The sequence below is a fragment of the Barbus barbus genome (genome assembly GCF_936440315.1).
Source record: "Barbus barbus genome assembly, chromosome: 26".
Lineage (NCBI taxonomy): Eukaryota > Metazoa > Chordata > Actinopteri > Cypriniformes > Cyprinidae > Barbus > Barbus barbus.
Window position 1 is genome coordinate 21,665,097 of NC_136754.1, and position 17,896 is coordinate 21,682,992.

A 17,896-nucleotide genomic window follows, 5' to 3' on the forward strand; every position below is an offset into this window, starting at 1 on the left:
GACATGTTAGTGTTTTTGGCCCACAACATAAAAAAGGTGGACTAGGCCTGCAGATCTGTAAGTAGCCTTAACGGCTTTATTATGCTGACTCAATAGATTGTGTTTTCTTATGTTTTAGTTTTTATTTGTACCCTTGACGCGTTTGAAAATAGCCTAAATAATGTAACAAAACGAAAATAAATCTATAGGCCTTCCTACTATACAGCCTATTATTTAGGGTTGTTTTTAGGCTATTTGGGTTTTTTGTGTGTTTGTTTTAAAACGCCTAGATCGGCTGGACAAAAGTTAACCCAGCTTTGAAAGTAAAGAAGAATATACAGCCTGTATAAACGAGAGCTTTTGTTAGGATTTTTCATTATTTGGTAGTTTTAGCAGTTATATTTTTTGTAGCGTGTGGTGTGGTCAGGTGCGCGATTGTGACTGTCACTATAGACCTAGGACAGAGCTCCTCACTTTGCAGTTAAAAAAAATCACTTAATTTTCAAAGAATTGTATTATTATTATAGTTTTATGTATTGATGTTTTTTCGTTGTTGTTTTATAAATGCTCTATGAAAATTGTTTAATAAATGTTCAATCAAAATGCAAAACATTGCGTCTTTTTTTTTTTTTTTTTTAGTCGACTGATCGTTGCGCAGGACAGGACTTTGGTCGACTAAGCATTTCTTTGGTTGACTACAGCCCTACAAGTGTTAATGATAAATCCCCTGTGATGTTTGTACTCGCTACTGTATACAGTCCACCAGGGCACCATACAGACTTTATTAAAGAATTTGCTGATTTTCTATCAGAGTTAGTGCTGGCTGCAGCCAGTCGTAGGTGATTTTAATATCCACGTTGATAATGAAAAAGATGCATTAGGATCAGCATTCATAGACATTCTGAACTCTATTGGGGTTAGACAACATGTCTCAGGACCTACTCATTGTCGAAATCATACTCTAGATTTTATATTGTCACATGGAATTGATGTTAATGGTATTGAAATTCAGCAGCAGCTGTCAGCTACAGTATCGCATCAGATAGTGCACTATAGATCCCCTGAGGAACAAATCCACTCATTCTCTACTATAGGAGAGGAAGAATTGTATAAAGTTGTTAAATCATATAAACCAACAACATGTATGCTAGACCCTATTCCATCTAAACTACTAAAAGAGGTGCTTCCAGAAGTTATAGATCCTCTTTTGGTTATTATTAATTCATCATTGTCATTAGTATATGTCACCAAAACCTTCAAATTGGCTGTTATTAAGCCTCTCATTAAAAAGCTACAACTTAACCCCAAAGATCTAGTTAATTATAGACCGATCTCGAATCTCCCTTTTCTGTCAAAGATACTAGAAAAGGTAGTATCCTCACAATTATTTTCCTTCTTAGAGAAAAATGGAAATCTGTGAGGATTTCCAGTCAGGATTTAGACCGTTTCATAGTACTGAGACTGTTCTTATTAGAGTTACAAATGACCTGCTCTTATCATCTGATCGTGGTTGCATCTCTCTATTAGTACTACTGAATCTTAGCGCTGCGTTCCTCACTATAGACAACAACATTCTTTTGAATAGACTAGAAAACTCTGTTGGCATTAGTGGAAATACATTAGCATGGTTCAAATCATACTTATCTGACTGCCCATCAATTTGTAGCAGTGAATGAAGAGGTATCATATTGATCACAAGTGCATTATGGAGTAACTCAAGGCTCAGTACTAGGGCCGTTACTTTTCATGCTTTACATGTTACCCTTGGGAAATATAATCAGGAAACACGTGTTAGCTTTCACTGTTATGCTGATGATACTCAGCTCTATATTTCTTTGCGGCCCGGCAAAACACACCAAATTGAGAAACTAACGGAATGGATAGTCAATATAAAAAACTGGATGTTGAGTAATTTCTTACTACTAAATTCTGAAAAAACAGAGGTGTTAATTATCGGACCTAAAACCCCCACATGTAATGACTTAGAACCCTGTCTAACACTTGATGGCTGCTCTGTAAATTCTTCGTCATCAGTTAGGAACCTAGGTGTTCTATTTTATAGTAATCTTTCATTTGACAGCCACATTTCTAGCATTTGTAAAACTGCATTTTCTTCATCTTAAAAATATATCTAAATTGAGACCTATGCTCTCAAAGTCAAATGCAGAAACGTTAATCCATGCATTTATGACCTCAAAATTAGATTATTGTGATGCTTTATTGGGTGGTTGTTCTGCACGCTTAATAAACAAATTTAAGATGGTCCAAAATGCAGCAGCTAGAGTTCTTACTAGAACCAGGAAGTATGACCACATTAGCCCGTTTCTGTCAACATTGCACTGGCACCTATTAAACATTGTATAGATTTTAAAATCTTGTTAATTACTTATAAAGAACTGAATGGTTTAGCTCCTCGGTACTTGAGCGAGCTCTTATCACACTATGGTCCTCCACGTCCACTGTGTTCTCAAAACTCTGTCAGTTTAAATCTAGATTAAAGACCCATCTCTTTAACCTGGCGTACACATAACACACTAATACACTTCTAATATTCAAATCCATTAAAGGATTGTTAGGCTGCATTAATTAGGTCAACCGGAACCGGGAACACTTCCCATAACACCCAATGTACTTGTTACATCATAAGAAGAATGGCATCTATGCTAATATTGGTCTGTTTCTTTCTTATTCCAAGATCACCATAGCCACCCGATCCAGTCCGTATCCAGATCAGATGGTGGATCAGCACCTAGAGATGAATGTCAGAGCAGCCCAGGACACTTAGATGAGCCCCAGAGACAGATCCCCAGTGAAGACCTTGTCACCTTGACGGCCATCGGGACAAGACCTCGGGAACCAGATGAGTCCTCAGCACAAACTGCTGGTTCATCTGGCCAGAGGAGAACTGGCCCCCAGACATAGCCTGGTTTCTTCCAAGGTTTTATTCTCCATTCTGTCACCGATGGAGTTTTGGTTCCTTGCCGCTGTCACCTCTGGCTTGCTTAGTTGGGGACATTTAATTTCCAGCGATATCGTCAACTTGATTGCACAGATACTATTTAAGCTGAACTGAGCTGGATGATGACATCATTGAATTCAATAATAAAATGCCTTTAACTGAAAATTGAGTGTTTAACCTTAATGTAATTTTACATTATTGACACACTATTTTCCTATTTTGATATTGGAAAGTTGCTTTGACACGATCTGGATTGTTAAAAGCGCTATATAAATAAAGGTGACGACTTGACTTGGGTAAAGAGGAACGACAGTAATAACAACAGTAACTCTTTCCGCATAAGCCCTGTCCTATCTCCCACCCCAGTAGCCATGGGGAAATCAGGTGGCTTACTAGGGGCACTGGAAGGGGCAGCATCCGTGGCGCTTTGGTAGGGATCCCAATTCGTCATCACCGACGTGACTCGGAGTGACTGAATGAAAGGGAACGTCTCGGTTATGTATGTAACCCTCGTTCCCTGAAGGAGGGAATGGAGACGTCACTTCCCGTCGCCACGGCCGCTGTACCACCACTGAGCGGCCGGGTCCCCAGCTCGGCTCCTCAGCGAAAACCTGAATATTCATTCATTTATTCATTTAGCTGACGCTTTTCGCGTCAGCTAAATTAATAAATGAATATGCGTTACACATGCTGCCCACTTATGCTCATGTTGTGACAAGCAGCAGCTGGATGCAACTATCGCATGCCAATGTGCATTGGCTCGTTTAATTTACACTCAAAGTAAATTAGTCTCTCGAAGCGAAAACCCAATTCGTCGGTCACCGACGTGACGTCTCCATGCCCTTCTTCAGGGAACGAGGGTTACATTCGTAACTGAGATGTTTTATCATTGAGGTACCATGTACATTTTTTCTGTACAGACATTCACATGAGAAATAATTAACGTCTGAATCGGGCTTTAGAAAGATTTGCCAGTTCTTCCTGTGACATCTTACTGCATTTATCCACCAACGCACTTGCAAGTTCTCAAACACATCTAGGGGGTACATATGGTCAAATGTGGTCTGGCATTATAGGGACGATCAGTTTCCTTTCTTGTCTCCCTGTAGCACTGTCTTAGGTGTTTTATATTACAAACATTGCAGTTTATTGCTCTGGCCACATCTGTAATCCTCATGCTTCCCTGAAGAAGGACTATAGCATGCTAACACAAGTGAGCAGGAACACTGGGCATCTTTCTTCTGGTGTTTTTTTCAGAATCAATAGAAAAATCATTCTGCACAACGCTGTTTCAAGCCGAACACACCTTCTGTCTGGTGAGGTCCGGTTGGAGAGTTATGGAACGGCCGGCTCGGTGATCTCACATCGCATAATCTTATTAACTGCTTAACTCCTGAGCTGCAACTTTCTTTACCACGCTATTCAGCGCCAATCCCGCCGTGCGGCCAATTCACTGGTTAAGGTTAGGGTCAGGTGTGGGGTAGGTTTAGGGTTTAGCATTTTTTTAGCATAGTGTAGGAAATTGTGGTGATGGCGCAGTGGATAAGACACATGCCTTTGGTGTGAGAGACCCGTGTTCGAATCCACTGTGAGACACCAATGTGTCCCTGAGCAAGACACTTAACCCCTAGTTGCTCCAGAGGCGTGCGACCTCTGACATATATAGCAATTGTAAGTCGCTTTGGATAAAAGCGCCAGCTAAATGAATAAATGTAAAATGTAAATGTAAATTAACACTGTGATTGACACAACCAATAAAATCTTTAGAATCATCTGCGGGGTGGAGTTTGCACTGAAATTGATTGGGAGAAAAAATTGCGCATGCGTGTCATGTGCCTGTCTGTCAATGGGAGGAAGCCACGCCCTATTTTGAAGCTCCCACCCCGTTTTGGAGTTCCCGTCCCCATTTGCAGTTATACTCTTCTCGTTAAAGGCGCCTTTGATATTATTTGCCTCTAAACCACTAGATGGCACAAAAACGTGGTTTATCACTTGATGCGATCGCGGGCAGCAGCGCAAAGTTGATTCTATGCTTACTTGATTAGTATTTTATGTTTTTTTAAATGTTGTAGATTTAAGTAGCAAATGAGAATCGCTAAAATTAATGCATATATTTTAAGACGAGTCTTCTTAACGATTTTAAGTTTTGTTTATGATAATTAAAGCAACAGTTTTAAATAACAAAAGAATATGTAAAAGTATGGCATTTGGGGTAAAAAGCGCCCCTGCTGCTGGGGCTAAAAGGCACAGTAATTAACATGATATTTAATAGATGGCTGAATTTTGATATACTATGTTGGGTGTCCATATTAGAGATAATCACCATGTTTAGAATGAAACCATCATATTTTAAAACATGATATTAATCATATCATATATAAAATATAATTTGTTGTTACTACTGTAAATCTATATTAAATGTGACCCTGGACCACAAAACCAGTCTTAAGTCGCTGGGGTATATTTGTAGCAATAGCCAAAAATACATTGTATGGGTCAAAATTATTGATTTTTCTTTTATGCCAAAAATCATTAGGATATTAAGTAAAGATCATGTTTCATTAAGATATGTTGTCAATTTCCTACATAAATATATTAAAACCTAATTTTTGATTAGTAATATGCATTGCTAAGGACTTAATTTGGACAACTTTAAAGGTGATTTTCTCAATATTTAGATTTTTTTGCACCCTCAGTTTCCAGATTTTAAAATAGTTGTATCTCGGCCAATTATTGTCCTATCCTAACAAACCATACATCAATAGACAAATTGACACTTAAGACTGGTTTTGTGGTCCTGGGTCACAAATTATTATGGGATATCCTTCAATGCTTTCAGAATCTTTACTTTTTTAAATGATTTTGTTTCTGTATTTTAAAATATATATTTTTATATTAACATTTTAATGACATATATTAATATTAACATTCATATATCAGACCTGCAAACTCATCAGAGAAAAAAAGGTGACAGTGTTGGGGGGGGGGGGGGTGCAAAATGGGCGACGCCGACACTGTGAACGCATTAGCCTTGCACGTTCGCCAGATTCTGTGAACGCATTAGCCTTGCACGTTCGCCAGATTCTAAATAGACATTGTTTACTAGTAATGCGGCGCATCCAATGCAACAAGACGTCAAATTGCTTTGTTACACTGTATTACTCTCGCATCAGCTGTTGTCTAAACAGTCACATCTACCCACATCAACACATCAAAAACGCTTTAAAAGTAGGGCTACATCCAGTTGACTTGAATGACTGCTGCGCACACGACAACCTCCATAACGTGTCGTTAATCAGGGTAGCTCAGAATTGGAGTAGTAGCCAGAACTCAGGGCAGAGCACCTGGCTTAAGTTAGGGGCTAATGATAAGGTTGCAACCTAAGTTGGCTATCTGAAATACTATACTTACGTAGCAAGCTAAATGGTTAACTTTAGTTAGCAAGACAGTCAGACAATGCAGGAATTAACATTACAACTAGCTAACAATGTTAGATGGCTAGAAAATTTGCTATCTTGCTAACGGAAATTCCAGCATTGGATCCGCTTGTATTGCTTGCTATTAAGCATTTTTGCTCGAAGCATAGGTTAACTGTATGAAAAAAAAACGCTAACTTAGCTGACGTTATTTGACTTAAGCAAACAAATATCTGTTGTTTAGCTCCAAAAAGACTGATTTACCTTGAATTCAATTTCCATCAGAGTTTCCACATTAGGTCAGGTGTCTCTTGACAGGCGCGAACACAGATGGCAGTGTGTTTCAAGATCCTGAACCAAGCGCTGAGATTCCGATTGGTCCAGAAAAAATGTCATTTATAAGAATTGTCCAATAATGGCCTACATGGCACGCAAGCCCACCCCCACCTCCCTCTCTTGACAGGCGCGAGCTCAGTAGAGATTCCGATCGGCCCAGATGTCAATTAACGCAAGACCCCCCCCCCCCAAAAAAAAAACTCTCCGGTTCTACACGATTCACGTGAATGACCCAATTGACAGTAAAAGCGGCGATTGTCGCCGAAAAGCGACAAGTTTGCAGGTATGATATATAATTGTTGAACAAAAACTTATTCTTTTATTTTTCAAAATAAGCAGAAAATAGTACATTGCAGTTGCATTGTTGTCTACGGAGGGTCAAAGTGCTCTCAGATTTTATCAAGATTTATCATATCCTAATTTGTGTTCCAAAGATTAACAAAGGTCTTACGGGTTTGGAACGACATGAGGGTGAGTAATTAATGACAGAATTTTCATTTTTTTGGTGAACTAACCCTTTAACTAATGTTAACAAAGATAATAAACACTACAAAAATTATATTGAACATTGTTCATTTTAGTTAATGCATTAATCAAAAAAAAGTTAACAAAAAAAACTTTTGACTCCAAAGTCTCGAATGTTAGAGCAAACGTCTAAAAAAAAAAAGTCATAAAAATATAATACGAAATAGTTGAACCTTAATTTGATCCAAATAGTCGTTTTCTCTGTGGTTGAATGCAAGATGAGCTCCATTGCTGAGCACCAGCTTCATACCCTCAGATGACCCTGCTGTACCCAAAACTTTAAGGCCAAATGCTCTTGCAATCTGACACGCTGCAATGCCTACCTACAAACACAAGATTAAAATTCATTTTATCTTCAAGGAAAAATGTCTTGAGTTACGCATGTCACCATGGTTCCCTGAGAGGGAATGAGACACTGCGGCCTCTAGCGGACACTTTGGGGAATGCTGCCAGCATGAGCAATGTCTGAAGCACGTGTGAAAAAAAACTCCAATCCTATTGTTCTGTGTAGCCTGTGACATCATGAGCGGGCACCTGGAAGTATAAAGGAGGCAAGGGGACACAGAGTCTCATTCCCTTTCGGCGAACCATGGTTACATGCGTAACCCGAGACATTCCCCTTCTAGAGAACTCATCTGCATCCTCTAGCGCACACTTTGGGGAACGAAATGCCAACTATGCCATGCTGAGGCGCATGCCTGTCCATCTGGTGAGAGACCAAGGAGGTGACATACACCTAACCTTTCCTCAGAAAGGGGCCAAGCCACTGACGCACCAGGCCGCTCACATATCTTGGCAGAAATGAGGAGTCCAATCTCCAGATGAAGAGGGATATCCAAACCAAGTTATAGCTATTCTCAGATAGCTATGCCATGTGAGCAATACTAGCCTGGATTCACAAGACCACTGAAGAAGCTAAACTAGAAAGCCTCTAGGTAGGAGCTCAAGGAGATCGCTACTTAAAGGCCCAAGAAAGGGAAGAGCTGCTGAGCTAGAAAACAGCTATCCTCAAACAGCTATGTTTTAAGGGTTTTATCAAAGTTTCATAGACCAAAAATGGATCGATACCTAGCTAGCCTAGGATAGCTATCTAGTAAAAACTTCCCATAAAACTGCCCGGACCACAGAGTGTGGACTATCTGCTTACAACCCTAGCAGGGGAGATAGCACTATCCTCTTTAATCTGGCTTAGACATAACACACTATCGCATTTCTATAATCATATTCAAATCCATTAAAGGATTGTTAGGCGGCATTAATTAGGTCAACCGGAACCTGGAACACTTCCCATAACACCTGATGTACTTGTTACATCGTAAGGAGAATGGCATCTACGCTAATATTAGTCTTTCTTATTCTGAGGACAACATAGCCACCAGATCCAGTCTGTATCAGATCAGATGGTCACTGCAGTCACCCAAATCCAGTCCGTATCCAGCCCAGATGGTGGATCAGGACCTAGAGATGACCTCTATAGCCCTGAATCTCAGCGGAGATCAGGACAACTAGATGAGCCCCAGAGACAGATCCACAGTGAAGAACTTGTCACCTAGATGGGCCATTGGGACAAAGACAACCAGATGAGCCCTCTGGACGATCTGACTTTGCTGCAGCATGGAACAAACTGCTGGTTCGTCTGGCCAGAGGAGAACTGGACCCCCGACTGAGCCTGGTTTCTGCCAAGGTTTTATCCTCCATTTCTGTCAATGATGGAATTTTGGTTCCTTGCCACTGTCGCCTCTGGCTTGCTTAGTTGGGTACACTTCATTTCCAGCGAACTTGATTGCAGAGATACTATTTGAACTGAGCTTGATGATGACATCACTGATTTCAATGATGAACTGCCTAAATTGAGTGTTTTTTGTCCTACTGCACTGTGCACTGGTACTTATTGACACACTATTTTTCTATTTAATACTATAAGGCTGCATTGACACAATCTGTATTGTTAAAAGCGCTATATAAATAAAGGTGACTTGACTATCCTGACAAGGCTCAAGCAGACTGCTACTTAGAAACCCTAGGTAGGGGAGCAATCACCAGGCTAGTACATAGCTATCCTTGGATGGCTATGTACCTAGGAAGGGGCTACTAGAAAAGGGGACCTACTGAAAACGCCAAGACCACCAGCAATGGGCTGTCTGCTTAAAGCCCAAAAGGGGGAGACAGCACTGTCCAGGAACGGGCTCAAGGAGACTGCTACTTAAAACCCTAAGAAGGGGGAGCAATCACCAAGCAAGCACATAGCTATCCTCAGATAATACTAAGCTAATATTACTAAGCAGTAGTCTTGTCAAAAATACAGACCGTGATACCAGTCGGTACTGAAATCTTAAAAATGCTCACACAGAAGTACATGGGAGCATTTGAAAGCCACGTGCAGCCGATCCCTAGTGTATCTGCGCTTAGACAGATCCGCTGATAGACATGCCTTTCAAATGCTCCCGTGTGCTTCTGTGTGAGCACTTGGTGAAGTGCGTGACGCGATGATCATTGTAGCCAATCACAGTCATATTTGTTGAGCACGTGAACACTATGGCCAATCAGTGCTGTTTAAGAATCCACTCAATAGCACTCAAATGTTAGCAGGAAATGGATGCTTTTAAATTTCAGTACCAATTGGTATCGTGGTCGGTACTTTTGACAACACTACTAAGCAGGTAGCTAATCAGTGTCAGTCCCATAGAGGCAAGCAAACCACCATGCTATTGACAAGAAGCTCACATGAGGGAGATCCGGACCAACCATCAGTAAATGAAACCCAAACAGGGGAGACAGCACAGTCTAGGCAAGGGGCTCAAAGAGAAACCTCAAGGAGGCAGGGGAGACAGCCCACTCCTAAACCCATCCGGCATAACACAGGAAAGAACATTCCCCATAACCACTCTTGGTCAATGAAACACCCTGGGAGAGAAAGCTTGCAAACATTTCTCAACAGAGCATTTAAATATATCCACGTCCAGCGAGACTCTACAGGTACAGCTGAGCTGAATAAAGCTTCGCTCACAAACTCGCGTCATCAGGGCTGAAATGACTCCGTGCTCACACTTCATCATCATATCAACCCAAGAAAGGGTGTTCGGATCCCGCAGATCAAAGCAATCACCGTGAGCTCAGATAAACTCACCGCGAGATACAAATGCTTTGTCCCACAAGCGGAGCCCATAGACATTGTGACTCATCACAATGCGCGTGTAGCACTGAAAGTACATTCTCTTTGCCGAGACAATAGCAGAATATGCCCTCAAGTGTTCGAATCCAAACACGGAGGCACACATTCCCTAAGGTGTTGCTCGACTCAATATAACGCTATCTGCGGGATCAATGACCCTAAAAAGAGCGTCTGAAACCCGCTGAGCACTCGAGCTCACAGCAGAAGCTTTCAAGAGGTTCATACCCTTCTCAAACTTCTCTGCAAGCTCGACCTGCGTTCCGAGTCTTCGCTGTTCCTCGGCAGCAGTATGACCCGAACCATGAAACACAGATGCTTGTCCCTCATCTCTCGAGAAGGGGGACAAACACGAATGGAGCTTTCTCATTGGATACATAGATGTGTGTGTCCTCTAGTGTCAGAAACCTTGGGCACGGAGGCACACACTTCCTACAACGCTCACCTGTCCTGGTCTTTCACTCTCACTGCTTCAAACAAACGGCTCCAGAAGATAACAAAACCCTTTTATACTTCTGGGTGCCCACTCATGAAATCACAGGCTTTGTGGACCAATAGGATTGGAGTTTTTTAACATGTGCTTCAGACACTGGTCATGCTGGCAGCATTCAGAAAGGTGTCCGATGCAGAGGATGCAGCGCAAGTCCCCTAGAAGGGGAACTGTACTTCAAAACTTCAAGGAAAACAATTGTACAAGTCTGATTAATCCAAATAATTTTTGAAGTACAATAATGCTATACATTTAAGGTAAATTTTACACATCCTACCCCACCACTGGCTCCATGGATAAGAACTATCTCTCCTGCTTTGGCACGAGCCCTGTTTAGAGAAAAAGTACTCTTTATAATGCATTTCTATAGTTCCAGACACCTCAAGCAGTGCCATACCCATGACCTCATTGAAGACCCTACAACAAAGATTACAAAATCTTACTTTTGAACTAACGCCCGGTATGCAGTGAAATATGGGACTCCAATAGCTGCACCCTGTTTGTAGTCTAGGGAATCAGGAAGCTTGTGAACAGTGTCCTCTGAGGCCACAGTAAACTCAGCGTATCCTCCCGTCACTGTGCCTGTGGTGAAGACTCTGTCACCTGTCTGTGAAAACAGAAAAGATTGCTATCCATGCAACTCAAACATGTAAACTTGTAGTCAGTGTGCAAGATGGGTCACAAGTTGATAAATAAAATCACAGCACCCGTAAGAGGCAAACACCATCCCCAACAGCTTCAACCACACCAGAAATATCTGATCCTGGAGTATAGGGCAAGCTGGGTTTTCGAGCATAGGATCCAGAGCGGATGTATGTCTCCACTGGGTTTACGCCACATGCATAGACTCGAATCAGAACCTACAATTGCAGAAAGTGTTTACACCTTCCTTTCAAAAAACAAACAAAAAAAGCTTTTGAACAGTAAGATTTTTAATGTTTTTTAAAGAATTCTCTTCTGCTCAAGCAAAATACAACAAAAGCAGTAATATTGTGAAATATTTTTTACTATATAAAATAACTGCTTTCTAGTTGAATATATTTTAAAATGTAATTTATTCCTGTGATTTAAATTTTAGTTTTAGCATCATTAATCCAGTCACTTCATCCTTCAGAAATTTGCTGCTCAAAGAAATATTTATTATTATTATTATGTTAAAAACAGCTGAGTAGAACTTTTTCTGGTTTCTTGAATAGAAATGTTTTGAATAGAAAGTTCAGAAGAACAGCATTTATCTGAAATAGAATATATATTGTGACGAGTCGGCTGCCTCCCTTATTATCATCACCACCCCGTCCCGTATTCGCTGCCCTTCACCAGGCTCCCAACAGGAGTGGGTGTGTGAGAGAGGAGGGGTGCTGAAACAGCTAGGGCTGGCGGCGTGTGATGAGGCGTACCTGATCTGAATAGAGCCTCATCACCGCCGCTGTTTAAATGCCGAGCGCGCCTCTATTCCCCGTGCATGCATCCCCGTGGTGTCCTCGTGGGTCCAGGAAGGCTGCGTAGAGAATGGGTCGAGTTCCGCACCCGTACGACGGCTGACGGGCCAGGATGCCGGGCCGTACTATCCCCCGGAAGCGCCGCAGGCCGAAGAAGGACGAAGCCGCTAGAAGAAGCCGCCGCTCCTCGCGCCCCGGGCCCGAGAGGGGAGCGCGTGCGGCCGCCAGACTCCGCCCCTTACCTGGACCCTTCCTTCCAGAACACTGCCCTCCTTCACGAACCCCGCAGCACGACGAGGACACCAGACCCCCCTGTTTATTTTTGGACACTTTAACCCCCTTTGGACACTTTATTTTATTATTTTGTTTAATAAAAGCCTCTCTGAGGCCTGACGCCACACCCACTGTGTCTGTCGTTTGCTCCTCCCGCCACAATATATATAATATATATATATAAATAGCTTTTCAATGGTATGAACAGTTTTGAACAGCAAATCAGCATATTAGAATGATTTCTGAAGGATCATGTGACACTGAACACTGGAGAAATGATGCTGAAAATTTTGCTTTGATCACAAATTACATTTTTAATATATATTCAAATAGAAATAAGTTATTTTAAATAGAAAAATATTTCACAATATTATTGCTTCTGCTGTATTTTGGATCAAATAAATGCAGGCTTGGTGAGCAGAAGGGAATTATATAAAAACATGAAAAATCTTACTGTTCAAAAACTTTTGACTGGTAGTATATATATATAACAACATATATCAATAATAAACTAATACTGTGACTTATTGAGTCAGTAGATGTACATAAATATTATGTCTAAAAAGACAAAGTGGTCCTTCTCTAAACATGGTGAAAAACATGTCCCTTGACTCTTTAAATAATACACTTCAAATAAGGGCTGCAACATACTATTATTTTGATAATAGATTAAGCTAACAATTATTGGAACGATTAATCGACTAATCAGTTATTTTGCTGATTAATCAGTAGGCTTTGATTGATTATTCTGCATTTGCAATTTGGTAAAATATTGAGCTATTGAATATTCTATACATATTCATATCATAAAGCTGACATTGTTTTTTCATGTTTCATACTGTAAAGCTGTTTGCTTTAAAGCAGTCTTTTGCATAAAGTGCTACATAAATAAACATGATGTGATTTTACAGGAGTGCTGATTGCAGAGCTTGTAAGTAAATGATAACACAATTTTCTTTTTTGGGTAAACTATCCCTTTAATTATGAATCTTCCAGAAAATATTATTATTATTATTTTCCTGGGTTAAGCATTATTGCAAAGTCTAAAAATCACCATCTCGTCATCTGTGCAAAAAGCAAAATAAGACATTTATTAAATAATTAAAGAAATAATGTAATTTTATGTCATGTAATTTGACAGCACTGATTTAGTTATAGTTAGTTATAATTAGTATGAATGTCAAGATTAATAAATAATTAGCATCAACTTTCATGGGAGAAAACTCAACTGAATTCATAACTTAAACAATTAGTAAATGAGGAAGTCAATATTTATTATTTTTTTCCAGACCCACCTGTTTCTGACCAGGATTTGGCACAGGCAGGTCTGTGCAGAGTTTTAAAACAGAAGGGGCTCCAAACTCGGACACCTTAATGGCTCTCATTAATTTAGATGTGGCCATAGTAGCCTCTGCAAAACAAGTGGGTTGAAAAGATAGGTTGAAGTTTGACTGGTTTCTGCAAGGTTGAAAAAAATAACAATCAATAAATTAGGACATCTGAATCGAAATGATCTAACTAGAGCTTTCTCCAAGAGCCTATTATAGCATATAGCACATGTGGCGCACAATCGTTACACAGCGTCGCGTTCTAAAGAAAACAGCACGGCATAGGATACATTACATTACTTTGTTCAGCTGCCACGCAGGTCGCAGCTTCCGGCAGTTCTTCACTTCCGTATGAAAGGAATCTGGGCACATCCCGGCCACCGTACTCGACCGTGCTCTCAAAACGTCAAACATGAGATGACCTGTGCGTTACAACAAATCTAACAAACAAACGAACATTTAAAAATCGGATTTTTAGCTTAATGATATTATTCCAGAGTTCGGCAAAAACTAGTAGTATAATTCATTAGCAGTATTTAAACATGGCCGGCGATACGTTTGAGTCATGGAAGAATCAGTGTCTTAATAAGTGTGATTTCAGTAAGAAGGGCAGTGTGGATGGCGAGATTTCTCATATCGTCTCCTTTATCAACAGCCACGATCAGTATTTCACGACAAGCTCTTGTTCCGGAAGAATCATCCTTTTTGACGGGGTAAGAATGAGAATTTATTTGTCTATAATTTGTCACCGGTATGGTTTTCAAAAGACACTCGTATTTAAAGAAGATATCTTGAAGAATATGGGTAACGAAACAGTTGCTGGCCCCCATTGATATCCATAATATATATATATATATATATATATATATATATATATATATATATATATATATATATATATAATTTACCACTTTGATTACACACATTCTTCAAAATGTCTTTTGTGTTCAGCAGAAAGAAAAAAGTTATATAAACTGGGAACTTGACTGTGAGTAAATGATGACAGAATTTTCATTTTTTGGTTAACTATCCCTTTGAAGGTTTGGACACACTGACTGATTTTTTAATATTACATTTTAAAATAATAGTTAAGTCAATCTAACTATGAAATAAAGTAAAATGTAGCCTTTACTTTGTATTTATTTAGCAACGAAACAAATAAGCCTTTATAGCATATACTGTAAGCCTTTATCAAAAGGTTGTTAAGGTTATGGTAATTAGTATTGTATGTGTTTTGGTCACTGTGGTTTGTAATGGCATGTTCTTATCTAAGGCATGGGACTGCCAAGTGCAAAAGCGAAACTGCTCCTGGTTATTTGTTACCCATCAGAAGTGCCAAAGTGAAGATGTGGTGAGAAATTCAGCACTGAAGACATTTGACAAATATACAGAAATAATCAACCTTGATTAAAGCTTCATGTGTTTCTGAAACAGCTTACAAGTCTGGAGAAGTCTGTTGGAGATGCCACTTTGAAGTTTGAGCCTTTTGTCCTTCACGTTCAGTGTAAAAAGCTTGAAGATGCACAGCTACTGGTGACTGTCACATTGAATTATAATGAAACTGACCATGGAAGTTGTTTAAAGGGGAGGAAATAATAACTTGCTTTTTATGGTTTGTTCCTTAGCATACTGTTGCAGTAAACTCAGGCTTTAGGAATTCTGGAATAACTGTGGGAAAGAAAGGCAAGATCATCATGGTAAGATACACATTGTGCTTTTTTTCAACATTAAAGATACATCAGTGCTCTTCTGGGGTTTGAAATAACTTGTAGGCCTATTTGTCTTTGAAATGTATTTTTTTAGGCAGTACGCAGCACACATTGTCTTGAGGTTCCTGTCAGCCAGAGGGGAACTGTCCTCATCACTGACCAATATCTTGATTTCCTTGTCAGAGTTTCTAACCAGAAGATGGAAGAAAATCTTAAAAGGATAGAGAGGTATATTGTATATTTAATAAAAATGATGCAATTTAATTGATTAGAGAAGCTGAATGGAAAATTATAAAGAATGTCTCAAAGGGCATCAGTAGGCTGCAATGGAAGCAAAAACATTTGATCTGTACCAGCATTATTTTAGCATCATTGAGATACTATTATAGTTTTATTCATATTTTGAATGACTTTTTATATTTTTCATTTGGAGATTTTACATTTTACAATATTAATTATATTTAAAAATTTTAGCAAATTTGTAGGTTTTTGTCATTTGTATTTTAAATAAAAAATAATTTAATTAATTTAAATAAATTAAATGTATATTTTTTCTCTATAATGTATAATTTGTATTTCAGTTTTAGTTAATTTAATACACCAAATTATACTAAATGTTGGCTTTGGCAACTAGCCGAAAAAGGTTTTTAAGTTTTACTTTATTAAAGTGTATTATATTTCACATAGTATTTTTTTTAATGCTTTGTTTTAATTAGCTATAATAACACTGATGTGTACAAATCAGTTCACATGAAAAAATTTCACAAATCTAATTGTATGTAATGTAATCTTAATTTTTTTTTATTTAATATTATATTTTTAACTTTGTACATATCTTTTTAAGTTTTATTTTAAGTCCCAACATATATTTTATTACCACATCCACATTTAGATTTACATCCCACCTATAAATCCTCATTTTATTTTCAATATTAAAACATTACATTTAATTCACACTGTATTTTAAGTATTTCAATATGATAGTTATGGCATAATTAAATGTATTACATTTTATTTTCAATAGATTCTATGAGTGCTTACAAACTGCCCTACAACCTCAAGAACAGAAAGGCATTTTAAAGGAAGCAGCCGACAAGAAACCTATTTACAGACGGAGAAGGAAAAGGGCACAGGATGATTCTGTGACAGACTGTTGCCAGAGCGTCAACGATCATAATGAAAACAGTGAAGAGGAAACTGTCTGTGATCTACTGTTTTTATGATAGGAAATCTTCCTTTACATCATATGATCATCATTCTCTGAGGTTTCTGAACAGTGTACAATTATCCAAGGTTGTGTTTAACACCCCTGTCCATTAGACATGCCTCACATTATCATTTCATGTGAACATTAGACATAAACTTTTTTTTTAATGACAGATATAAATTAAAACAGTCTCAAACCCATTTCCTTAAAGTGACATTTTTGATAAGAGGTGTCTGTTTCCTAAATAACTTATTATTTTGTGGAGACTTAGTGAATCTGTTTTAGTTTAACATGCTGTTACTTCAAAGCTTTTGAATGTGTAAACCTTAATGCTTTTGTTCATGCAGAAGAAAGATACTGTTCAGCATTGTTCCTCACAGTGATGTAGAAATTGACCATGCTATTCATCTCTGACAAGCAATTTGTCAGACGTCATTGTGAAAACGCTGTGTGGTTTAGAGCACATTTCCTATGGATTAGAAGGCATTACTGTTGGGGTCTAGTCCTGCAACGCCTCATTTGGGTGACTTGGCTCATTAACTACATCTGCTTCATTTTGCTTTTGATTTCTCATTTTTATCCAGACATAGTTAAAGAAGAAATAATTCAGTTGTATTGATCAGTAAAACATCTTCCAGCTCTAATAAAAGTATTTTTATTAAAAGCATTGTTTTTAATAAAATGTTTCATGTTAAAAGATAACTCAATGGACAAATAAAGGTTATTCAGCTACATCTTCTCATGACACATAAGCTACATGTTGGTCAGTTCAAATACATTAAAAAAATATGTTTTCCAAAGAAACTAATAGGGCTGTAATCAACCAAAGAAAATCTTGGTCGACTGAAGTCCTGAAACTTTCGACTAAAAATCGACTAAAAATGACGTTGTGGGGAGAAAAAAAACGTACGTTACATTAATTAGATACACACTGTGCTCAGTACTTGGTAGCCTTGTTGTCTGCCTAAATTAATTATAAATAAACATAAAAAACTAATAGGCTATTTGCAGTATATTAAATCGTTTTTGACCTAATTATTTTGAACTGAAATGAGTCTGACACACG

At 38.8% G+C, this 17,896-nt stretch overlaps 2 protein-coding genes across 6 annotated transcripts in view; one reads left to right on the plus strand and one right to left on the minus strand.

The window, feature by feature from the left end:
* Positions 1 to 14,278, minus strand: part of cryz (crystallin, zeta (quinone reductase)) — a 26,675-nt gene extending 12,397 nt beyond the window's left edge. The window contains exons 1-6 of one of the 5 annotated variants that reach the window (XM_079380133.1): positions 14,215 to 14,272; positions 13,882 to 13,997; positions 11,582 to 11,734; positions 11,318 to 11,481; positions 11,152 to 11,203; positions 7,389 to 7,538 (exon numbers count right to left, since the gene is read on the minus strand). In XM_079380133.1, the coding sequence (XP_079236259.1) occupies positions 7,389 to 7,538; positions 11,152 to 11,203; positions 11,318 to 11,481; positions 11,582 to 11,734; positions 13,882 to 13,989 (627 nt within the window). In that variant the 5' untranslated portion in view covers positions 13,990 to 13,997; positions 14,215 to 14,272. Of the gene's footprint in view, positions 1 to 7,388; positions 7,539 to 11,151; positions 11,204 to 11,317; positions 11,482 to 11,581; positions 11,735 to 13,881; positions 14,045 to 14,214 lie in introns of all 5 variants that reach the window. The other 4 variants (XM_079380134.1, XM_079380135.1, XM_079380137.1 and 1 more) reach the window with 4 other exon arrangements.
* Positions 14,264 to 17,576, plus strand: tyw3 (tRNA-yW synthesizing protein 3 homolog). The gene is made up of 6 exons (XM_079380140.1): positions 14,264 to 14,627; positions 15,188 to 15,265; positions 15,349 to 15,447; positions 15,540 to 15,611; positions 15,718 to 15,851; positions 16,648 to 17,576. The coding sequence occupies exons 1-6, from the start codon at positions 14,457 to 14,459 to the stop codon at positions 16,844 to 16,846; spliced, it is 753 nt and encodes a 250-aa protein (XP_079236266.1). The 5' UTR covers positions 14,264 to 14,456; the 3' UTR covers positions 16,847 to 17,576.
* Positions 17,577 to 17,896: the final 320 nt, after the last annotated feature.